The sequence below is a fragment of the Polychytrium aggregatum genome (assembly GCF_025602895.1).
Source record: "Polychytrium aggregatum strain JEL109 chromosome Unknown BJ171scaffold_43, whole genome shotgun sequence".
In the NCBI taxonomy this organism is placed as follows: Eukaryota; Fungi; Chytridiomycota; class Chytridiomycetes; order Polychytriales; genus Polychytrium; species Polychytrium aggregatum.
In genome coordinates, this window is record NW_026516245.1 from 29,798 (window position 1) to 51,467 (window position 21,670).

General features: G+C 56.3%; 7 protein-coding genes across 7 annotated transcripts; 2 read left to right on the plus strand and 5 right to left on the minus strand.

Annotated features, from left to right (window-relative positions):
* Positions 1-29: 29 nt before the first annotated feature.
* BJ171DRAFT_427961 (uncharacterized protein) lies at positions 30-4,700 on the minus strand (the record flags this gene model as incomplete). The annotated part of the gene is made up of 10 exons (XM_053107835.1): positions 30-357; positions 467-1,382; positions 1,666-1,965; positions 2,226-2,423; positions 2,512-2,640; positions 2,750-2,924; positions 3,064-3,450; positions 3,571-3,738; positions 3,805-4,086; positions 4,254-4,700. 10 exons carry the CDS (start codon positions 4,698-4,700, stop codon positions 30-32), a joined length of 3,330 nt encoding a protein of 1,109 aa, XP_052963088.1.
* A 1,062-nt stretch (positions 4,701-5,762) lies between these two features.
* BJ171DRAFT_519520 (uncharacterized protein) lies at positions 5,763-8,585 on the plus strand. The gene is made up of 8 exons (XM_053112354.1): positions 5,763-6,122; positions 6,272-6,412; positions 6,541-6,642; positions 6,767-6,931; positions 7,124-7,407; positions 7,526-7,705; positions 7,775-7,956; positions 8,154-8,585. The coding sequence occupies exons 1-8, from the start codon at positions 5,850-5,852 to the stop codon at positions 8,393-8,395; spliced, it is 1,569 nt and encodes a 522-aa protein (XP_052963089.1). The 5' UTR covers positions 5,763-5,849; the 3' UTR covers positions 8,396-8,585.
* Positions 8,586-8,643: 58 nt separating this feature from the next.
* BJ171DRAFT_220454 (uncharacterized protein) lies at positions 8,644-11,713 on the minus strand. The gene is made up of 5 exons (XM_053106475.1): positions 11,228-11,713; positions 10,880-11,009; positions 10,368-10,747; positions 9,929-10,191; positions 8,644-9,663 (listed from the first exon to the last, which is right to left on the minus strand). Exons 1-5 carry the CDS (start codon positions 11,405-11,407, stop codon positions 8,682-8,684), a joined length of 1,935 nt encoding a protein of 644 aa, XP_052963090.1. The 5' UTR covers positions 11,408-11,713; the 3' UTR covers positions 8,644-8,681.
* Positions 11,714-11,786: 73 nt separating this feature from the next.
* Positions 11,787-14,169, minus strand: BJ171DRAFT_519525 (Endonuclease/exonuclease/phosphatase). The gene is made up of 7 exons (XM_053112355.1): positions 13,656-14,169; positions 13,335-13,521; positions 13,060-13,177; positions 12,786-12,879; positions 12,574-12,712; positions 12,234-12,457; positions 11,787-12,061 (listed from the first exon to the last, which is right to left on the minus strand). The coding sequence occupies exons 1-7, from the start codon at positions 13,773-13,775 to the stop codon at positions 11,849-11,851; spliced, it is 1,095 nt and encodes a 364-aa protein (XP_052963091.1). The 5' UTR covers positions 13,776-14,169; the 3' UTR covers positions 11,787-11,848.
* Positions 14,170-14,263: 94 nt separating this feature from the next.
* On the minus strand, positions 14,264-16,777 carry BJ171DRAFT_519529 (Ribokinase-like protein). Its single transcript, XM_053112356.1, has 11 exons — positions 16,620-16,777; positions 16,433-16,531; positions 16,296-16,342; positions 16,125-16,209; positions 15,905-15,978; positions 15,599-15,704; positions 15,293-15,464; positions 14,887-14,973; positions 14,697-14,818; positions 14,537-14,610; positions 14,264-14,444 (listed from the first exon to the last, which is right to left on the minus strand). The coding sequence occupies exons 1-11, from the start codon at positions 16,657-16,659 to the stop codon at positions 14,313-14,315; spliced, it is 1,038 nt and encodes a 345-aa protein (XP_052963092.1). The 5' UTR covers positions 16,660-16,777; the 3' UTR covers positions 14,264-14,312.
* A 47-nt stretch (positions 16,778-16,824) lies between these two features.
* Positions 16,825-19,807, plus strand: BJ171DRAFT_519533 (WD40-repeat-containing domain protein). Its single transcript, XM_053112357.1, has 8 exons — positions 16,825-17,234; positions 17,398-17,495; positions 17,590-17,656; positions 17,762-17,861; positions 17,980-18,099; positions 18,255-18,492; positions 18,687-18,826; positions 19,372-19,807. The coding sequence occupies exons 1-8, from the start codon at positions 17,062-17,064 to the stop codon at positions 19,396-19,398; spliced, it is 963 nt and encodes a 320-aa protein (XP_052963093.1). The 5' UTR covers positions 16,825-17,061; the 3' UTR covers positions 19,399-19,807.
* A 22-nt stretch (positions 19,808-19,829) lies between these two features.
* BJ171DRAFT_570672 (uncharacterized protein) lies at positions 19,830-21,669 on the minus strand. The gene is made up of 3 exons (XM_053113649.1): positions 21,188-21,669; positions 20,377-21,067; positions 19,830-20,268 (listed from the first exon to the last, which is right to left on the minus strand). The coding sequence occupies exons 1-3, from the start codon at positions 21,443-21,445 to the stop codon at positions 20,039-20,041; spliced, it is 1,179 nt and encodes a 392-aa protein (XP_052963094.1). The 5' UTR covers positions 21,446-21,669; the 3' UTR covers positions 19,830-20,038.
* Position 21,670: the final 1 nt, after the last annotated feature.

Here is a 21,670-nt window from a genome sequence, read left to right on the forward strand (position 1 = left end):
ACAGCCCCGCATCGAATCCCGTGCACGAATCACTCGACAGGAGGGAGCCCTTGGATCCGCGGAGGTCGGTAGAACTTGAGCAGCAGGCTGCTGAGAACAACGGAGACGGAGCTGAAAGCCATGGCGGCCCCCGCGATCCACGGAGAAAGGCTGAATCCCAGCGAGTAATACAGCACTCCGGCAGCGACGGGAATGCCGATGATGTTGTAGCCAAACGCCCATGCAAAGTTCAACTTAACGCGTCGCAAAGTTGTGCGTGACAAGTCAAAGAGTGTCAAGACATCGTGCAAGTCGGACTTGACGAGGATCGCCTCGGCAGCCTCGACCGCGATATCTGATCCGCTTCCGATAGCAATCCTGCACAGATGGGCATTCAAATGAGGTTGATTTGAGATGAGAGTCAGCAAAGAGTACAGGCGCTGATCGCCACGACGGACCTGCTTTCCCCTTCTTGCGCACCACTTACCCGACATCGGCTTCTGCGAGCGCCGGCGAATCGTTGATTCCGTCGCCTGCCATGGCGACCGTGGCTCTCTTGCCGCGACCAATTTGCTGCTTGAGTTCCCTGATTTTCAGAGCCTTTTGCTCCGGCAGAACCTGCGAGATGACGCGGCTCTCGGGAATGCCCAATCTTTCAGCAACGCACCGTGCCGTTTGATGAATGTCCCCAGTTATCATCCACACATCAATGCCCATCCGGTGCAGACGCTCGATCACTTGCGGAGCTTCCGCTCGCACAACATCGGCAACGCCAACAACACCGAGGATGAACCCTCTTGAAGGGGATCTGGGCTCGACGGTCGAGGTCAGAGCGTCGTCGCTCTCGATCTGCTTGCGGATGCCGATATAGACAAGCGAGTTGCCTTCTTGTGTCCACGACGAAATCTGCTGCAGGCTCCTGATTTCTTGGTGTGCATCGGAGTAAACGCAGTGATTCTCGTTCATCCACCCTTCGTTTCCGACAACCACCGACCACTTGCTGTTGAAGTTTGGCGATTTCTCTTGGCCTGATACCTCCAGCTCGGCCACCAAGCCCTTTCCTCGGACCTCTGTCACGCGTGACAGGACCAAATCGGCACCGACCACAGCATTGGAGTGGATGTTCACCCTGAGGTCATTTTGAGCAAAGGCCGAGACAGCTTTGGCAAGCGGATGTTCGCTCCGGGCTTCGATCAAACCGAGTAACTGCCAGACCAGGGCTCCTTGATCCTGGACAGCGGGAAGAGCGAGTTCTTGGGGCAGTGGAAACAACATATGCTCCTTGACGCGGGGCTTGCCATAGGTCAAAGTGCCCGTTTTGTCGAACGCGATGACAGACACATCGTGTGCCTTCTGAAGCGCATAGCCTCCACCTTTGATCAAGATGCCATGAGAGGCAGCAACTGTGGCAGCATATTCAAAAGGGATTGAAGAAACACGTCCGGCGTTAGTACCCTCCCGACATCAGGGTATCTCCGCTGCGGTGGTGCCTTGACGCCATCGGCAGCGATAGTCATTCGTCCAACCCAAGATCCGGCATCAGCAGTCGGTACCACACCGCAGCCATGGCCACCGTTGGCTTTGATGCTGATCGGCTGGTCAGTTTGGGTCAAACATATATCCGCAAGAGTCGATCTCCGCGACAGCGATAGAAGCCCCACCCACCCCACACAGATCGGCTCTTACCTCCTGTGCCGACCATGACCGCCGTTGGTGTCGCCAGTCCAAGCGCACAAGGACACGCAATCACGAGGACCGATATGCAGAATCGAAGTGCAAACCCCAGCTTGGTGGATCCCGCCGGGATGTCCTTGTCAGGAACCAGCCCAGATAGGCACAGGGCATACCAAGTCACAAAGGTACCGATGGCCAGGATCACAACGGCAGGGACAAAGTACATTGATACTTGATCCGCAATCGCTTGGATGGGTGCCTGGGACATTTGCGCCTCCTGGACCAAGGCGGCAATTCGAGCGACCGCCGTATCTGCAATTGAGTCGGTGCGATTCACCACCGGAGCATGTCAGCAAATCATGCGCCCCCAAGAGTGGCCGTAAACATTCGTCCAGCTGAAGCGCACAAACTGGTCTTTGCCCAAAAATCATGAGAGCGAGTCGCCTGTCTCTCCTGATTCTCGAGGCTGGACAAGGGAGTGCGCTAATCGCATGCCCATCTCGATTGATGACTCGACAGCGCATGTGTGGGCGACGATCCTAGCGACCACTGCGGCCACTGCGCGTCCTTACCTGCTCCGACACCAACTGTTTTGACAAAGATGCGTTCGCTCTGGTTGACTGTTCCTGCCATGACTCGATCTCCAGAGGATCGCGCGACCGGAATCGACTCGCCAGTCAACATGCTTTCGTCGACAAACGACTGTCCATGGACAACCACACCGTCGCATGGAACGCGGTCACCCGGCTGGACCTTCAGCACATCGCCGACTGGGGATGCGTTCCAACAGCACAAAACGATCGTCAGCATCTGGGAAACGTGAGCATCGATAGTCAGGGGAGAAGCAAGAGGACCTACCCTGCACAAGCCCAACGTCGATGACTTTTTCTTCCAAAATGACACCATTCTTGTGGTCGTCGAGAGTTACGAGGGTTGCGCTTTCCGGCGTCAGCTCCAACAACTTGGTAATGGCGTCCGATGTCCGACCTAGGGATAAGTGCACGGGCCTTCGAATGAGTGTCTGTGGGTGGCCCCGAAACCGAGCTGGACAGCATCGTCCAATGCCAAGCACAGCGACCCAGTCCTTCCTACCGACCTTTCGAGTAGATTTCCATGTACTTTCCGAGCAGGATGAAAAATATCAAGAACACGGATGTTTCAAAGAATTCTTCGACTTCTCCTGCGGCTCCACGGCTTGACACCGAAAGCGCCACCGAGTAGATTGAGTAGAAATACGCTGCACTTGTGCCCAGGGCCACGAGCACATCCATCTGCACATTTCGAGGGCCAGATTTCCGAATGTGGTCAAAGCGGATTATGAGCGGGACTGCGTAACTGTGAGAGCAACCACATGCTGCAGAGAGGACACGTGCAGCGTCTCCGAAGGGATTGCCGCCAAACGGCACTTACATTGGCAACCTTTGTATACCGGATGGATTTGTAGGCACCTCGGTAAAAGCGATATCCGAGCCAGAACTGAACCGGCGTTGCCAGCAGGAACAGAACTAGGGAAGAAACCGACAGCCCCGGGATGATGTTGTGCATGAACGCTTCTCGGGCCGGGTTACCCTCAGGCAGCAGCATCATGACGACCATCGATATGACAAAAGTCGGGATCACCAGCACAAGCGCATAGAGCACTTGGCGGCGGGCAGCTTCGAGGTCCTTGGCATCTCTCTCCTTGCGAACGTTGACTTGGTTGGAGCTTGGCTGAAGCGTCGCCGGATATCCAAGCTGGCTAATGTCTTCGATCAGGTCACGGACACCAATGACATCCGCGTAATGCTTGACAATCGCCTGGGGGATCGAGGCAAGATAGATTGTGTGAGACCATGGCGCTGTCGGTCGGGTGGAGCTGCTGAGTGGAGCTGCTGGGTGGAGCCACTCGACGAAGCATAATGTACGAGCTCAACCGACCTCGTGGGAGAGCAGACTGACGGCAATCTCCTCGACACCGACGACCTTCCGCATGGTCCCTTCGATTGCCGAGACACATGAAGCACAGGTCATGCCGCTCACAAAGAGCTTTGTCGTAACGAGTGTGTGTCGGGTTGGAAGCGTCGGGACAGGCTGCGACACAGGAGGCTCGCTGTCCTCGACATCGACGACCACGCTGACTGGCGAGGCTATTGGCACTGGGACATAGCGAACGCCAGCTGAGCTGAAGCTTAGGACGCCAAAGCCAGCGTCCTCGATGGCTTGCTTGATGCTCTCAGCAGGGCACTGCGAGCGCTCGTGCGTGGCCCGAACGGCTTGAGGCAGAAGTGTCACGACCACGGTGCTGCCGTCTACTCCGGGTATCTTGGATATCAAAGACGTGAGTGTCGATACGCACGACGCACACTCCATTCCGTCCACGGAAAACGTGGTCGAGAGCCAGGCAAGGGCAGGTTCTGGAGAAGGAGTGATGTGATCCAAAACAAGGATTAGCAGCTTTTACCACGGCACGAGGCACACCATCACCCAGTTCAGACCGTGCACTTCTCAACCGCCCATTTCGGCGGAGATATGAATGTCGGCCGGGAGCTATACCCAAGTGCCGACAAGTCCACAGCCTCCATGGATCCTTGGTCAATTGCCGCCAAAAGATTACCTGAGACTGTGGGATGGAGCGGATCCAGATCTTCCCAGCGTGAGTCGAGAACCTCAAATCCCATGTCGTCGATCTTGGCTTTGATGGTCTCGAAGACCCCAAGACCGCCGCCATGGACGACAGCCACGCTGTGATTTTCCAGGGAAACGTCGATCGAAGCTGAGTCAACTTGTGCGATGCTGCTGAGAATCGAGTGGATTGAGTGGACGCATGACTGACAGGTCATCCCATCGACTTTGAGGGTGGATTTCCAGCCCGTCGCCGCAGCTTGATCCTTGGGGGGACCGGGCGGATGGAGAAGGCCATGCGATCCTGGAATGATCTCAGCGGCTTCGACACCAGCAATGCGCTTGATCAGCGATCGGCACTCCTCCGCCGTTGCCTCGGAAGCCGCCGATTTGTAAAATACATCAATCTGCAGAGCGACGCGGATGAGCGATCGAGAAGGAGGCATCAGCTTCAACAAGCCAGCGTCGAACGGGTCAGCGCCAGACGAGCCCAAGCAACCGATGCGCCAGCATTCCTGGGCCGGATGGCCAGGCTTCATGAATTTGCTCCTTACCAGGAGTGTTGTGTCATGGGAGTCTTCCAGCGTTTGTGTATCGACCCAAACAATTCCACGGACGACTTCGATGCTGGAGATGAGCTTGACCTTGATGGAGTTGACGAGGCGATCGAGGCGCAGCGGATCGCTCGAGAGACTCTGAGACAGGGCCGGCCCAGGCGAGGGACCAAAGGGATCGTTGGCCAGGCCACTGGCTGTGAGATAGGGACGTAGGGTGATCCGAAACCGCACCGATGGAGGCGCCTTGATGTTGCACTGCGGTGCACGCCTGGAGATGTTTTGGCAGTTGCATGACTCGCATCGGCAGGCACCGACCGAGGAGCAGTGCAGATCGATCAGGCGAGAGTAGGGATTGCTGGCCATGGATGGGCTTGGGTGAGGTCGAGCAGGTTGACGAAGAATGGCAATGTCCCAAGGCGACCGAGGGAGTGTTTGAATGCCGAGTCTGAATGCGATGGCAATGCGGTGAATGCGTCTGGGAGAAGCTGCTTATATCCCGGGAGGGCGCTGCACTGGTTTTGCGGGACGGTTCCGGGAGCATGCTTTCGGTCAGCCCGAGCGATGATTTTGCGCGAGCCTGGGTCCGGGCTGGCCCTGGATGCGCAACATGTGCGATTGGGTACCTGGCACTGGGCGACAGCGAAATGCCCGCTGGTATGCGGGGTCGGTCGTGGGCGACGGTGACGGTGGCGACAGTTCGGCAAGCTTGAGACCAAGGCTTTGTCAGGCGATCGTGAGCAGCGCCGGCGCTTGCTGGTCTGGATGGTGCTGGATGGTGCTTGCTGGTGCGGGATGGTGCGGGATGGTGCGGGATGGTGCGAGCAAGACCAAGTTGAAGGACTCGGCCCAGCAAGTCCCCGGAGTGGACAGCACAAACCGTGCGCCGCGCAGCTCCGCCCAGCCGGCTCGAATGCATGCGCAGCAGGCGAGAGGCCCAGCGAGAAGGCCCAGCGAGAAGGCCTGGGTTGTGATCACGCCCCGTCGCTTGCTCTCTGGCTCAGCCGGATTCTCGGCACATCAACACGACGACCAGCGATCATGGACGAAGATCTGCTGAATGACCTGGAGGAACTTGGCGGAGAGGAGCTCGAGGCCGAGGAGGAGGAGGCCGCCCAGGGTCTCCTTCGAGACGGCGATCAAGACGATGATGCCGACATGAACCAGCACGAGGAGGAGGACGATCTGATGGATGACGACCCCGATGCTGCCCAGAAGCTCAAGGCGGCGCTGGCCCTCGCAGTCAAGGGCGCAGACGACATCCGACAGATAGCCAAGCTCATCGGCTCAAGGACATTCAAGGACATTTTGCAGGTCAGCACGCGGCCCTGCTGGCCCCCTCCATCGCCAGATCAGAGTTGCGGCTCCAAGTCGCCCGCTGGTGGGTGCATGCACATTGGAGGCACCCTGCCAGCAGCCTCATCGAGCTGCCGCTTACCCGTCGCATTCCCATGCCCGCCCAGAAAATCGAGCATTTCAGAACCATTCATCGCGACACCAACTCCAGCAATGGGCCAGTCGAGGAAGATCCCGAATACAACGTTATTGTGCAAGCCAACAATCTCATCGTCGATATCGACAACGACCTGCTTGTTGTCCATAAGGTCCCGATGCTGTCCGAGCTGTCCGAGCCTTGCCTTCTGAAACAAATATTCATCCTTGCGCCTTGTATTTGAGCCCAGATGCATGCTGACGTGCCCTCTTCCTCCTTTGTCGCCTGTCGATAATCCAGTTCATCAGAGACCACTATTCCCCAAAGTTCCCTGAACTTGAGTCACTCATTCTCAATCCCAACGACTATGCCTGCACCGTTCAAGCTATTGGGAATGAAATGGTACGGCGTATCGCTGCGCCATGACTTTGCCTGGATCCTCTCAGACAACGTCTCGGCTGGTGAAGCCAATATCTTCGGACTTGACGCCTATTTACCTGCTGCTCTCCATCGCGATGTAATCCAGGACTTGACCAAGATCGATCTCAAGGCGCTTCTCCCCTCGGCGACCGTCATGATCGTCACCGTCACAGCCACTACGACCAATGGTCGGCCACTCTCGGATACCGAGCTCAAAGCCGTCATGGATGGCTGCGAGATGCTCCAGCAGCTCGACGGCGCCAAAAAGATGGTAGGTCCGAGTGCCGTTGTAACTGCCGGTGGAGCAAGGATCCTGTGCGGGATGTGGAGCTCGCCGTTCTTATTACGGACAGGGCGTCCGCATCGTGCATCTCCTTGGGTTTCAATTGCGACTGGCAGCACTACTTTGCATCGCTGTGCAACCACAAACTCAACCATACAATGTCGCTGTGCCAACATGTAGATCCTGGACTATGTTGAATCGAGAATGAATCTAATCGCTCCAAACCTCTCGGCCGTCGTCGGCACGGGCACGGCGGCCAAGCTGATGGGTATTGCCGGTGGCCTCAGCGGCCTGAGCAAGATACCGGCCTGCAACGTGCTCGTCCTCGGTGCCCAGAAAAAGGCCAGCGCGGGACTCTCGTCCGTTGGACAGAACCGGCATCTTGGCCTTATCTACTACTCTGACATCATCCTGCGGACCCCGCCCGAGTACCGCCGCAAAGCCTGCCGTCTCCTGTCTGCCAAGTATGTCGATGTGCTGCAGTGGTCCCCCAGGGTCCGCACTGCGTTCTCGACTCCCTTAGTCCTGCAGCTAACCGAGTGACCCATTTGCTTCAAACTGGCCTTTGTTTGCGACGATTAGGTCCGTTCTCGCAGCACGCAGTGACCGTGCTCGCACATTCGTCGATGGCGCGTTCGGCCGAAAAATGCGCGAAGAAATCGAGCGAAAAATCGAAAAAATGCAAGAACCGCCTCCCGGAAAGGCCATCAAGGCATTGCCAGTGCCCACTGAGGGGTCCAAAAAGCGTCGTGGTGGAAAGCGGTAAGCTCGCACCGTTGGTATCATCACACAGCCCCGATCGACTCATGACATTATAATTGCTGCAAACAGACTGAGACGACAAAAGGAGGCCCATGCCGTTACCGAGCTACGAAAGGCCCAAAACCGAATCGTGTTTGGCATGGCTGAGGAGGAGATTGAAGTCGGCGACGACACAGTTGGTCTTGGCATGCTGACCCAAGGGCAGACGGGCAAGATTCGGGCCATCACGGGCAACCCTCGTGTCGGCAAGTGTAAGTGTTGCTCTGATCGCGGACGAGAGCAGGAACAGCTCTCTGTCTCTTGGTGCTTGCTTGGAGAATGCAATCTCCTTGGGCACCCGATCTTCGTCAAAACCCCAAGAGTGCGTCTTGACAATCAAAGTGATTCTGTGGTGCCGCTCATGCCTCTGTGCTCATCGATGTCTTTTTTACTGCCGTTGTCTTCACAGTGCCAAAGAAGGTCAAGGTGATCGGTGGTTCGTCTGGAAACACCTCGGGATTGTCTTCTTCACTGGCCTTCACGCCTATCCAAGGCATCGAGCTGGAGAATCCCGAGGCTGCTCAGCAGCGCATCAAAGACGCCAACAATCGCTACTTTGGTGCGGCAGGCACGTTCATCAAGGTCGCAAAGAATGACGAGCGGCCTTCTGCGGCGATGGCCCCGCCTCCAGCAGTGTCTCGGAGATCATAGGCGCTGCGTACATCACACACCTGCCATGCATACGATCGAGCGCGATCGAACCGCCTCCCTCCATCTCGTGCAAGGGGGTGCGCTCAGCCTTGCAAAATAAAGAGTGGTCTGTGATCCCAAGATTGGGTGTGTAACGTTCATTACTTCCAACCTTGGTCAAGTGCGTAGATCAGAGTTGCCACCAACGCCCGCTCCTCCAAAGATGAGGAACAAAGCAATGGATTGAAGAACATGCAAATATATTGAAGCATTCGTCCATAGGGCCACACCAAGGAACAACCCGGCATCAGCACGGCTCATGTTCAGCGGGCTCATGTTCAGCAGGCTCATGTTCAGCGGGCTCATGTTCAGCGGGCTCATGTTCAGCGGGCGATTGTCCACCGGCCCCATCGGTGTCGTCCAAATGCAACGAAGGAGTGATGATCGATGTTATGTTCCAGTCGGCAAGCGACATGACCGAAGACCTCCTGGATGTGGAGCCTCCAGCACTCAAAGACTCGTCAATCAGAGTACGGCGATGATGGGCGATCAGGCTTGGATTCGGCAGCCCAAATGCCTTGGATCCCGCCGACACCCGCGATCCAAAAGATGTGCTTGACTGTCCAGAGTTGGCCGAACTCGCCCTGGTTGCTATCCGCGATATAGTCCGAGCACCTCGTGAGGCGTCGATAAAGCTCTCGGACCACGTCCGCAGAAGAAACAGCTTGCGGGACTCGAATTCGTTGATGAAGCCCAAGACAGCAGTCGATAGGCAAGCCTCAAGGATGGACGTCAGCACATATCGACTGGCGCCGGGGATGTGGTTGAGCGTCAGCAGAATGGCAACTTGACTCGTGATCACGAACACGAACATGGCGATGTAAAAGTACGAGATCAGACCCGACTGCGGGCCGGCCGCAAATACGGCGACGGCAACCTGGTTCAACGTTCGATGGAAATTGAGCTGGCTGGTCCCACGGAGCCACAGAAAGATGGCATATCGCCCTTGCCATCCAAGAATGTTGGAGACACCTGTTGCCAGGATGATGAACTGGCAGCGCATCGGTGAATCTCGGACTGACTTGAACACAAGCAGCAAGTTCGGAAGCACAAGGCACACGGAGAAGAAGATCAAGCTGCCGTTGTTGATCCAGTTGGCGAAGGGGCTTTCGGGAAACTCGGAGACTGTCGACCCGACAAGCTCCTCAAAGAGCACAGTTGCTAGAGCACCGAATATGTTGATGAGCGTCGTGAGGAAGTGCAGTTCGAGGGTCGTACGCAAATTGTGTCTGTGCATCACAGACGATCGAGGTACCCAGAGTCGTCGTCATCGATGAGGATTCGTTGCGACAGGCAGATCAACAGAGTCCGTGAACGTCGTGGGGGTGATCGAGCATACGACATAGTCAGCGGCGACCCAAGCCCCGCTTGTTTCCAATCCACAGCCAGTCGACACACCTCGACAACACTCTTCAGCTGTACACTTCGACAACGCACTTCAGCAGCACGGTTCGGCAGCACATCCCAACTGCAGCGCTCGGCCAGTGTGCCTACCGCAAATACTGCTGCTCCAGCTCGGCACTCTCAAACTTGAGATATATCCAGCTCTTCAGGACTCTGTACATGCGCTGCAGCAGCGGGATCTCCTGGTTTTTGGCGTGGGGTGGAATCGGAAAGATGTGTTCGCCAGAGCCGAGGTTCCGCTCCGAAAAGTATAGCGGCAGCAGATCATAGAGCTCTGCACACGCTGTCGAGGGAAGCTGTTTGCGTCCCGAGATATGGCGCGTCAGGATGTAGGTTTCCCGTCGGTTGAAATCCTGGTTGAGATGCGATACATTGCGGGCACAATGGCGGTCAAAACCACTTCTATCGGATACTGCAAAGTGTCGGTGGTGTCGGAGATGAATCGATGCTCTGCGGGTTTGTGTGTCGTCCGGATCAAAGTGATGACGGCTGGGTTCGTCCCAGCCAGCCTTGGCGCAGACCTACTTACCTCAGCATAGACACTGAGCTGGCCCGTGAGAATCACTTTGATGAATGACAGGCTGATGTAGAACCCGTTCAGGCCGCTGTAATACTCGGGACACACAAGGCTCATAGTGACCCCAGAGGCAATGATGAAGACCGCAAAGATAATCATGCACGTCGTGCTGTTGCCCTGGTACCCCGCTGACATCGTGTAGATCAGGACGGTCATCATCGCCGTCAGCACAACGCCTTGATTTGACACGACATTGTTGAGAGTATTCAATAAAAGGCTCCCGAGGCATGCCATCATCGTCAATGTCGCGAAGGCGATATGATATATCCGAAACCTGGGCATAAGGAGGCATATCAGCAGCGACAGAGTCGCAGCGACTGTGCCAGGGATATCTGGTGACGAGGCAGGATGAGTGAGTTGCTCTTGGCTGCTCAACGGCTCGAAAGAGTGTATCCAACGAACCACATTAGATCCGCCACCCCAATAGGTATCTCAAACCGACAGTCGTTGCAAGCCGTACCAACCTGGTATGTTGATGCTGCCGTTGGCTCCCCAGTTGATGAAGGCGGCGAACAGATACACAGCGCAAAATGCGGCGTTGATATCGAAGCGGCGCGAGGATGTGGCCGAAAATACGATCCATTCCTGCTCCAGCTTGAGAGAATGGCCACGGCAGCCCGTGCAGGAATCAGTCGATGCTGTGGCAATGTGTTCCCTGCAGTGGAACTACGGCGGCTCATGCCCTTTTTGACCATTAGCGGTGGACTGGCATCGAAAAGTCCATCCTCGACCAAGCAGCCCGCGCTCTCCCCTTCACGATATGCGAACAGCACGCGAGAGCATCTATCACACGCCATCAATACTCCACCTACCGCTGGATCCAAGAACTTGAGTGGAAACCGCCTTAGAGTGGTTGTTATCGGCATCTTGTTTGCGCCAGCCGTCAGCTTGTGCCCTCGGGACCTGATGCAGAGCGCAAATGGAACGAGAACCCGTTTGAGGCCGATGGACGCTTCTGTGGAATCCCAAGTTTGCACTCTCACCCTCCACATGCCCAGTAACTTTCCGCAACTCCTCTGAATTTGGTATCGCGGCGGTGCAATGCTTGATCCGCAGCCTGTGTAGGGCCACTGTCGCCGTCGTCGTCGTCGTCGTCGTCGTCGGCTGTGTATCGGCGCACGACCCCGTCGACGTCATGTTCCTCGCGGCTGATTGAGCCGGCGATTGGGAAAGGAATCCAATTGAGTGATCATGGCATTGCCTCATCTTGCAGAGGAATATCAATCGCCGGAAATGCCCGGAAGTGCCGAAATTGCCCACACAGTACAGCTTGCTCTTGGCTGGAGCCTCTCTTGCCCTCGGCCCACTATGAGGGAAAGTAACGCCAAGACATAGCCGGCCATCTATCGTCAGAGCGTTCCATCAGCGAACCAAGGTATGTGGGCACTGCGACGAGTATCATTCAGATACAGCATGGTCAGCGCGATGTATTCTCAACCAGATGGAGGACCACGTTTCTTTTTGGGGCTGCCGGCTTCTTGTCTCGGCCTCTTCACCCCTGCCAGGCTCGGCGTCGGCCTCTCAAGCTCGGATATGTCTGAGCGAGGGGTCTCGCTGTTGTTGGACTGAGAAGCATCGCTATTGTTGGCGTCGGCGGGCTCGACTGTGTCGGATTTGCGGGAAACGGGCTTGAAGAAGCTTGTGATCTGCCAACACAATCGGTAATAGTAAGTCATGTGCATCATGACCGTCGGATCCTGATCTGTCATTGCCAGCACAATGCTGCCATCACTTTGAAACTGAGGTATAGCTTGTAGCAACCCTGAAGCGACCTTCCGCGCCTCCGCACCCATCGCCTCATTTGCCGGGATACTGTACCTTGCCTCCTGGTCTGGATCCACCCGAACCGCCTTTGGGCTTGGCCGCCAGCGACGGCGTCGGCCAGTCCGAGTGCAAGTCCACGCTTGAAAGGCTCAGCGAAAGCGGACAATGATCTGATCCCATGACATCAGGATGGTGCTCGCACGTCTCGACACGGGGACTGAGGCCCGAGCTCACAAAAAAGTAGTCGATTCTCCAGCCCAGATTGAGTGGGCGCTTGCCTACATAACAGCACATGTATCAGCACAGCACATTGTCGGCACTGTCTGCGCCAAATTGCGGGTTGGTCTGCGGGGACTGGCCCTCTGCTCGACATGGTCGGAGACCCCGAGCTTACCGGTCTTGGTGTCCCAGAAGGTGTATTGGCTGGCGAGGTCGGGATGGTGTTGCCGGAAGGCATCCACAAAACCCTCCTCCAGGAAGCGATCGATCCAAGCACGCTCCTTCGGCATGAATCCCGAAAAGTTGATCAGACGCTGCAGCGATATCAAAGGTCAGCTTGGGTCCGACCACAGATGCCTCGGCCTGCTCTCGGTTGGATCAGCGTACCTTGGGGTCATGGACGTCAATGTCCTTGTGGGCGGTGTTCACGTCGCCAGTCACAATGATCTCCCGCCCGCTGGCGATCAGCGCTTGGCAGCGACTGTTGTCGTTTGTCCGCGTGAGCCAAAGCAAAGCAATGCTCTCGGATGAGAGCCATGGCGCATCTTCCATTTTGTCCATTCCAGAGCATGCATATTGCGGGTGGTTGAATGGCGAGGAGCAGTGTTCGTCCAGATCGTGGCGAGAAACAGCGTCCCAGCAGTAGTGTCTCGATCCTTACCGTTGAAACGATTCGTAGAAATCCAGCTTGTACTGAAGACGCTCCTCGCCTCGACCACCGTTCACGAAATAGACATTGAAGAGGACAAAATCCCCATGATCCGTCATGACACAGCGGCCTGGATTGAAGCACACCAGGCCCCGGCTGTCAGCGCCGCCTCATTCTCCAACAATCAATGGGCGAGATGGTGACTCGAGGCTCCTTCGGCTGTCCGGCCATCCACACCGACAGCGCTCAACTGCAAAGCATAATAGAGCGGCAAATGGGCTTCTTACCTTCGTCGTTGAAATCATCGTCGCCAAAGCCCTCGCTGGCGGCCAGGGTCGAGCCCTTCTTTGCATAGGTGACGACGCCGCTCCATCCTTTGCGTTTCTTGGAAAACGACCAAAACGAATCATATCCAGGAACCTCGATCAACTCCCGACTGTCGGCCAGATCATCGAGGCCCGAGACTTTTGTTTCCTGTTCCGATCCGAGTCCAGATCCCATTCTGGTTTCAGTTTCGGCATCCCTGCGCAAATACGGAGTGTGCAAGCGCAACCAGCAGGCTGGATCGGCGGTGTCGGCGGGCTGGCTGGCGACGGCCGGGACTGTACCTGAAAGCAGACGATATCCGGCAAGTTCTGTTGTCTGAAGAACGAAAGCAAGCCGTTTCCAGAAGCGAGTTTGCGTGAAACAGCACGGATGCCATTGACGTTCCAACACAGGATCCGCATGGCCCAAGATCGAGGGAGATGCCCAGCCGATGCAGAAGCCGAGAGATCGGAGCAAAAGACTGCGAAGCCCAGGGAAGACAGCAGCCAGCGCCCAGAGCCAGATGGAGGCAAGAAACAGCTCCCGGGGCGGTGCTGGTTGCTTCAAAGGCACTGGTCCGTCTCAAGCTGACCTGCCGTCGAGCGCCATCGAGACAGGATGCGGGGCTGCGATGACAGCATTGACAAAACGAAATGGGTCACCTCGTTTTGAGCCTGGACAGCCGTTATTCTCTAGTTCTGGGCCCACTCGCCCATCGCTACCATCGCCAAACAGTGTGCTCACAATGCCGGGAAGCCAAGCGACTCGAGAAGGCCGAGTATCTTGATATCGATGCACCATCGAGCTGTCCAGAGGGTCGAGTGGATACTCCACACAAAGATATTGCCAATCGCACGGCTTTCTCACCGCAGCCTTCAGTATGCCAGCGGGTTGTTCCGCTGCTCTATGGATCTACTGAACACGCACAGCCAGTGCACTGTATTGCGAACTACTGGAGCCTAGAGTGGCTCGATATCGGTGTTCTCGTAGCATACATCCATCCATCGCTTCTCGAAGCGCGCCGTCTGCTCGAGGATCAGACATGAGGCCGAAGCAGCAGCAAGACCCCGGCGGAACGACTGAACATAGTCCTGCAGCCGATAAAACAGATCAGTCAACCCACCGATTGTGCGTCTGCCCGCTCCGTCCGCTCCAACCTCCACACGCCGATCTTGTGGCTGACCTTGGTTCGCAGGAACTCGAGCAAAAAGACGGCGCTGCATGTATCTCCGGCGCCGAGTGGGTTGATGGGCACATCTGGTTCGAGGACATCGCCGAGTGAGATGGAATTCGGTCAAGCGTATCAGACATGGAAGGCCGCCGGTCAGACCTTGGGCACATACCTTCTGGCTTTTCGGCCTGCGTCTGGCCGGAGGCATGAACCAGGGCCTGGACGTTGGGTATGGAATAGGCATAGCCTCGCACAGCATCCGCCGCTCCGGGATCTCGCACAAATAGATAAGCCCTATAAAGTCAAAGCGGAGGCGTGAGCATCGTCCAAGGGGTCGTTCGTGCCAGGGACCGGGTACATACTTGCTTGGCCCATCGGTGATTGCTACTGCCCTGACTGAAAATAGTCCCAAGAGCATACTGCCGAGATCGAGCGTTGCCTTTGTTTCGCTTTTGTTCACCGAGCCAGCAAGTGGGATGCACCAAAGGAGCAGAGATTGGAGACCATATCACAGATCCCAGATCCACGACACAAGATCCATAATCCAGCCCAAGATTCGGGTCCAAGATCACGGCCAAAAGAGTAAAAGTCAAGGGATAAATGCCGTGCACCACACACCGCTTGGCATATGGCACATGGCGAATGGCAAGCATCGGGTGCCCAGATTCCAAAAGCCCATAGGTCAAACTGGTGGATTTCATGCATCCGACACCGACACCGGCGCTCGCTTTCCACCACCAAGATGGATGCGCACGCGCATGCACTTACGGCCTTCCTGCCAATATGTAGGCTTCCTCGGCGTTGATCTTCAGTATGTCGACCAGTCCACGCCAAAGGCACTCGACGTTGCTGACGGCATCGAGAAGCACCACGGCCTCCTTGGGTCGGTGTTCGCAGATAAAGGTGTACGTTTCGCCATCAAGCCCTGGCGGCAAGCTCCCTATGATCGGCCGTTGCGATATCAAACGATGGGTGCATGTTCCGAATGATCGATGGCTGCTCCCTTGGCACTGCTTCTGGATGATGCTCCCGCCGACCATGTGCATCCTTGTCCGGAAGCAGCATTGGGCTTACCACAGAGGGCAATCCCGCGCAGGCTCTGGCTCGCTGACCCAAACATCTCCAGGACAACCGACTCCAACTCCTTTCGCTCGGCTGAAGAGATCGTGCCTGAGGGCTCCTGCATTGGCAAGTGGCCGTATTGATGGAGCAAAAGCGGGTCAGTATCGGCATTGGAGTTCGACATGGCACACTGACCACCAAATGGCGCCATGCCTGCCATTCAAGTGCCCTGGAGGGATTGCCAGATACTCTGCCGCGGATTGCATTGCTAGACTCTGCCAGACAGCCACCCATTCTGGCCTGCCTATCTTTCCTTACGATAAGCTCTGTCATATCACCAGTGTGTGCATCCAGGATCGTCGTGCACGTTCGAGTGGCCTGGGCGACAGGAACTATTGCGGTTCATGGGATCCCAGCGCAAACTTGGGTTAGACGAGTGGGCTTGACAGGGTCGATGTGGATTTCGTGGCCATATCGTCGACGTTATCCCAGAGTCTGTCGATACCGTAGCTACTCGCCACCTACTCGTGCGGCCTACCAATGCGCTGGGGGATGCCGAGCTCTTGGATCGACTTTTGGACCTCGGCACCCGTTGTTCCTCCAAGGGGATGCACGAGACAGATCTGCAATGCTTGGAGATCAGCACAGCCTCGACCAGCGCGCCATCAAGGGATCGGCTTCTGCAGCCTTGGATTGCTTCATGACCAACCTCGCCTTTGGATCCATATTCGCTGCAGGCAATCGCAAAGTTCTGGCCTAACATGGCCCAGCGTGGCTTGCGTCAGGAACAGCCCGGCCAGCAACGATCCATGCAACCGAATGGGTAAAGCAGTTCAGTGCACCCACCTTTGCCACCGATGCTGTTGGTTTTCCTGTTGGCTCGGTTCACCTTGCCCGGGTGGAATCGCTCAAAGTACAGGGTCGCCTGATATGCGGGATTGAGACCTGGTTGGGGACACATCGGTGTAAGATTGTGCTGGCGTCGATTCAGAGCCCTTCGATCGAACCGTCTCGTCACAAGCAGACACCATACCAAAGACGATGACTTGATAGCCATGCTGCGGGTCGGTCATGGCCTGTGCTTGTGCCGGTGTGCTGCGTATGGTGCTGATGCAGATCCAGTGGCAGATCGGCCAGGGTGAGGCTTGTGGGCTTGGGACCGCACAACCAGGATTCGAGGCCGGCGCTCTCGCTTGCACTCTCGCCTGCTCTCGCCGAGACAGCTCTGTCGGCTTCAGCTTTGATCTGATCTGTTTCCTGCCCACAGCCCCGCCGGCCATCGAAGCGACAGCTCCAGGAGCCAGTCCAGTCCACTGCGCTGCCGTCCGATCCGCCATTCCAACAAAGCTCGCATCCTGTCCAGCAATCCCGCTCAACAAGATCGCCGAACGCACCCCGCTCAACCCGTCCGCCTGCTCTGATCAATCCGTCCAACCCGACACACTTCCACCAGATCGTCCACAACAGCCGCAGCCATGGATACAGCCGAGCCCCTGACTTCCCTGACCATGTCGGCCATGGCCCTCTCCAAGGTCTTCAAAGACAACACGGGCAAGATCACATCGCTGGACTTTGACTCATCGGGCGAGTATCTGCTTACCTCATCCGAGGACGAGTCGGTCCGGATCTACGACGTGAAACAGGGCAAGTAAGTCAGAGCCCGATCCCATGCGGCAATTGTTTCACGATCGCTGCTGCTTGTCTGAACGCCAGGTGCTTTTCGGCGCCCCAGCGATCGAACGCACGCACTTTTGTTTTTGATGGGCTGATCCGTATCCGGCTCTGACCGATCCTGACTTCCCTTTGCCCAGACCCACCAAGACGGTCTATAGCAAAAAGTATGGGTGCTCGCTGGCCATGTTTACCCATCGGCACACCACTCTGCTTCACTCCTCGACCAAGGAAGACGGTAAGCCAAGGCCTGAATACCGAGCAGCGTCCCCAAGGTCATCGGCTCGGCTGGGCTCGGCCCGACTGACGTCCGGCTCTGCACCTTTGACCAGACACGATTCGGTACCTTTCCCTTCACGACAACAAGTACATCCGATATTTCAAAGGTCATAAGAATCGGTGAGCACTTGTTGTATGCTTGGCTGTGAGCTTGGTGAGAGGAGTATGTGGTCGCAGTGGCTGTGGTCATGGGCCTGCTTTCTAACGGATCGTTTGCTCCGCCAGCGTCGTGAGCATGGAAATGTGCCCCTCGGACGACGGATTCATCTCGGGGGCGGTCAATGATTCTGTCCGATTATGGGATCTCCGGTCAGCCAACTGCCATGTACGTGGCCTGTCCAATACGCCTGGAGAATACCGACCAAGCATAGCTATCGCCACGATTCGTCCGACTGTCGCTGGTTCTGACTGGGATTTCCTTGCTCTTGGCTACTTTGTCACAGGGTTGTGTCAATATCGTCGGAAATCCCGTAGTTGCTTATGACCAAAGCGGGAGTGTCTTTGCCGTGTCGCTCGACTGGAAGAGAGGGATATACCTATACGATGCCAAGCAGTATGAAAACGTAGGATGATTTGTCCACGCTCACGATCCGACTGGCACATCGCATTCCCTGCTTTCATCGCGGTCGCACTCAAGCCGGACAGATGCACAGTCGCGCGGACGCCTGGACGGCGCTTCCTTTCCTTTCCTGACAAACTCCCGCCTTTGTGGACTTAGGGTCCGTTCATAACCTTCCATGTATTCGATGAGAACCTTGGCAACGTTATCCCTGAAATTGTGGGCCTCGAGTTCAGCAACAACGGCGACCTGCTGCTGGTGTCGACCAATGTGAACGCCATCTATGTCCTCGATTCGTTTGAGGGCAAGCTCAAGTTCAAGCTCACAGGCCATTCCAATCCAGACCGACTGCCTCTGAAAGCCATTTTCACCCCGGACTGCCAGTTCGTGATGTGCGGTAAGCCCTCGCCGTATGTCCTCGCAACTTTGGCTGTGGCCCAGAATCAAACTGGCGCCTCATCGGCATGCGTGCATCGCCTCGCCTCTTAGCCACCCATTCCCAACCACAGTCCCTCAGCTTCGCCGCTGCGTTGGCTCGCTTGTCGTGATATTGCTCTCAACTGATGCAGCATGCATGGTTACTTTGCATAGGATCCAGCACCGGCGGCATCCATGTCTGGTGTGCCAACACTGGCCGAGACGTCGGCTGTCTCGATGGCCATATTGATGTGCCAGAGTTGATCAAGTTCAACCCCAAATATCTCATGTTTGCCAGTGTCGATAGTAGTCTGGTGAGTGGTCTGTCGGCAGTCGCTACCTTGCCCTTTCTCATATATCCGCCTGAGGGCAGAAACCTGGGCCATCCCGTCCTCCCGGCCGATCGTGTTCCCCAGCTGTATTCTATCATTGGACATGCCTGGTTTTTCTCGATCGGATATCAACACCCAAGTCACTGGGTCGACCGTAGTCGCTGGATGGTGCGGGTGCCGCTTGTGTGCTCGCGCAGCCACCAGTTCGATCTTCGTTCGATTGGTTCTGTGACATCAAGGGGTAGTGCTCCACTTGAGCCCAGACATGCATGCTCCAGCATGGCCAGAGACCGCGCTTGCCGCTGATTTCTACGATCAACGGTCGCCTGATCTCTGGGTCTTTGTGGTCTGGGCTTGATATCATGCACTGCACATCGATCCTAGAGCGTTGCTGATATACGCTAGTTTACGAACCAACAAGGGGCAGTTGCAAGCGTTGCATGGCAACGTCGCATGGAAACGTCGCATGGAAGCGGGATAAACTTTGTAGCCTTCGCTAACACTTTGCTCTGCTGGCGATAACGTAGGGCTTTTGGACCCCGCCCCCACAATGACGTCGCAAGTGCTGCTCGACCACTGCTGTCCGAGCGGGATCACGACGCCGTCTGCCACCATATCAGTCAAGACCAGCGATCCATTCTGCCACGCCTTCACGAGCAACCGAGGCACCAGAGATCATGGCTGAGGGCCGCGATTCATGAATGGTGGTTGCCGATGAGGACTCCATTGCGCCATCGCACCGCTGTTGCTGTCATGCTCATCCTGGTTGGAGTGTCCATGTTCCGACATGTCCTTGGTGCCTGCATGGCCTTGATGCTGCATGTCCGTGATGCCCATGATTCCCACCAGTAGAGCGGCTCGTTGCATACGGATTATTCTCATCCAAAAGCAGGGATTCCGCTCCCTCTGTGAGCGATGTAATACAGCATGTTGAAGTAACAATGGGACACATCATCTCGTTCGAACATACACGGCGCAGTCGGATCATATCACACATCCGGCCAAGTCATTTCCCTGGGTGCCCTGTGTGAGGGAGAGCGATGCAGGGCAAAGGGAAAATCGCTGGTTTGGGGTACCGATCAAAGCCGTTCAGCCAGATCGATCAACATCAACCGATCCACAAGTCATCTGCGTGTGAAGGTGTCCTATTCAAGACCGTATGCCGCTGCTGAGATTCCACGCCGGGATCCTGTCTCACAGCTCAGAGACAAACAAGCCCAGAGGCTGAGGCTCTCCAAACCCAAGCTCAGACTCGTTCAGGTGTTCGCTCGGATGCTTGCCCAGTTGCTCGCTCAGTTGTTTGCCCAGTTGCCCGCTCAGTTGTTCCCTGGTGTGGCTTGCGTGAGCGACCGCAGAGATTGTGTTCTTGGCGGAGCGGTATTGTCTGGTATTGTGGACGGTGCTGAGGAACAGCATGGCCTGAGCTGTTGAGCACGAAAAGGGTCGTCGGAGTCAAGGATGGTTCATGTCACTTGGGCAATCTGCTTGGGTATATCGACTCCGCAACCAGAATCCAATAGCATCTGACATACCAAGAGTAATCGTAACGCCTGCAACATAGATCAACCGCGTGCCCAGGAAGGCGCCAACGCAGAGCACCAAGTACGTCGCAGCCGTCAGCATTGTCGAGCCGGTGCACCAAGCGGCCTCATGTCGGCTGAAGGACGGTGCCTCCTGGTGGATCCGATCGAGCCGGGAGGCTTTGCTGGAGGTCAGAGTGTGCTCGTGCTCATGGCCGAGTCGACGCCAGCGGATGGCGAAACCAACCGTGAGCAAACAGTAGAACGCTGTGCTGGATGTGTAGAAAACCCCTCCGAGAGGGTATCCCGGCCCGGAGAGCTCGAGACCAGGGTTTGTGGCGTAGGACGCATTGACGAACATTGGGGAACAGGGGCCTATGATCAAGCGGAAGCAGCGGCGAGGATGGGATGCACACGACAGCCGGCGATGACCCATCGAGTGTGAGCATCGTGACGAGTGCGGAGCTCGGATGATGTGCAGGAGGATGTAACTTTTGACCAGCGCCGCTACTTTTGACCAGCACTGCTGCAGGAACCAGAGCTGCACCATACTCTCCAGACGGTATATCGAGTTGACGTAGACTTGGTAGAGGACAAGCAGAGCTGCCCCGCTCAGACAGACCAACGCTCCCCTAACGGAGCGAGGTACTCCCTTCCAGTTCTTGAGCAGCGTCCACGCGCAGTAGGCCGCTTTGGAGGCATCCTGCTTGAGAAGCGATACTCAGATCAAGCCGAGACCCAATGCGACGCCAGAGCGTCGCCCCGCTTCAAGTTGACGGGCCAAGATATCGCCCGCAAGCCGCGGGACCTCTGCCGTCTATACCTTCAGCGCCCACAAGAGATCGCAGGCCCATGCCAGGCCCACGGTCAGACACTCGTAACCGTTGGGCTCGATGTTGAGGTAGTTCAGGTTGGCGAGAAACAAAAGCGAGCCCAGCGCGTCGAAGTAGATGGCAAGCTGCAGCAGCGACTTGAAATCAAGGTTGATGTGGCCCCGTTCGAGCACCATCATTGTGACGAGGGTGTTGATGGGAATCACGACATGCCCATATTGAAAGACATTGAATACGCTTTTCGTCATGGCGGTGGGGCGTTGCAGAGGCTGATCGAAAGTGAATCTGTCTCCTTGCGAAGGCGATTCAAAATCCCGACCCAAAGCGTTGCGGGAATGCTCTGTCTGTGAGGTGCCCGTCGCCTGATTGACCGATTGGCACCAGGTTGCCGAACACCACCAGCGGCCTGAATACAATCGTGCCTTGCCATTGACATGTCAAAGTACTCTCGTCGCACGTTGCAACATCTCCTC

Bases quoted from the DNA above. Each gene is read 5' to 3' on its own strand.
- BJ171DRAFT_519533 (XM_053112357.1), top strand. From the start codon at position 17,062: ATGGATACAGCCGAGCCCCTGACTTCCCTGACCATGTCGGCCATGGCC. The intron at 17,235-17,397 runs GTAAGTCAGAGC...CCCTTTGCCCAG, and splicing joins TACGACGTGAAACAGGGCAA to ACCCACCAAGACGGTCTATA. The intron at 18,100-18,254 runs GTAGGATGATTT...TTGTGGACTTAG, and splicing joins ATGCCAAGCAGTATGAAAAC to GGTCCGTTCATAACCTTCCA.
- BJ171DRAFT_220454 (XM_053106475.1), bottom strand. From the start codon at position 11,407: ATGTGGAGGGTGAGAGTGCAAACTTGGGATTCCACAGAAGCGTCCATC. The intron at 10,192-10,367 runs GTAAGTAGGTCT...CATCTCAACCAG, and splicing joins AGCTCAGTGTCTATGCTGAG to GATTTCAACCGACGGGAAAC. The intron at 9,664-9,928 runs GTAGGCACACTG...TGTGATGCACAG, and splicing joins CTGGAGCAGCAGTATTTGCG to ACACAATTTGCGTACGACCC.
- BJ171DRAFT_570672 (XM_053113649.1), bottom strand. From the start codon at position 21,445: ATGACGAAAAGCGTATTCAATGTCTTTCAATATGGGCATGTCGTGATT. The intron at 21,068-21,187 runs GTATAGACGGCA...CTTCTCAAGCAG, and splicing joins ATCTCTTGTGGGCGCTGAAG to GATGCCTCCAAAGCGGCCTA. The intron at 20,269-20,376 runs GTATGTCAGATG...CGTGCTCAACAG, and splicing joins AGGCGTTACGATTACTCTTG to CTCAGGCCATGCTGTTCCTC.
- BJ171DRAFT_519520 (XM_053112354.1), top strand. From the start codon at position 5,850: ATGGACGAAGATCTGCTGAATGACCTGGAGGAACTTGGCGGAGAGGAG. The intron at 6,643-6,766 runs GTACGGCGTATC...GATGTAATCCAG, and splicing joins AAGCTATTGGGAATGAAATG to GACTTGACCAAGATCGATCT. The intron at 7,957-8,153 runs GTAAGTGTTGCT...TTGTCTTCACAG, and splicing joins CAACCCTCGTGTCGGCAAGT to TGCCAAAGAAGGTCAAGGTG.
- BJ171DRAFT_519529 (XM_053112356.1), bottom strand. From the start codon at position 16,659: ATGACCGACCCGCAGCATGGCTATCAAGTCATCGTCTTTG. The intron at 16,532-16,619 runs GTATGGTGTCTG...GTCCCCAACCAG, and splicing joins CTATCAAGTCATCGTCTTTG to GTCTCAATCCCGCATATCAG. The intron at 15,979-16,124 runs GTAGGCCGCACG...GAACCGCAATAG, and splicing joins CGGCATCCCCCAGCGCATTG to TTCCTGTCGCCCAGGCCACT.
- BJ171DRAFT_519525 (XM_053112355.1), bottom strand. From the start codon at position 13,775: ATGCGGATCCTGTGTTGGAACGTCAATGGCATCCGTGCTGTTTCACGC. The intron at 13,522-13,655 runs GTACAGTCCCGG...GGATCGGAACAG, and splicing joins CGGATATCGTCTGCTTTCAG to GAAACAAAAGTCTCGGGCCT. The intron at 12,880-13,059 runs GTAAGGATCGAG...AAACGACAACAG, and splicing joins TTCTACGAATCGTTTCAACG to TCGCTGCCAAGCGCTGATCG.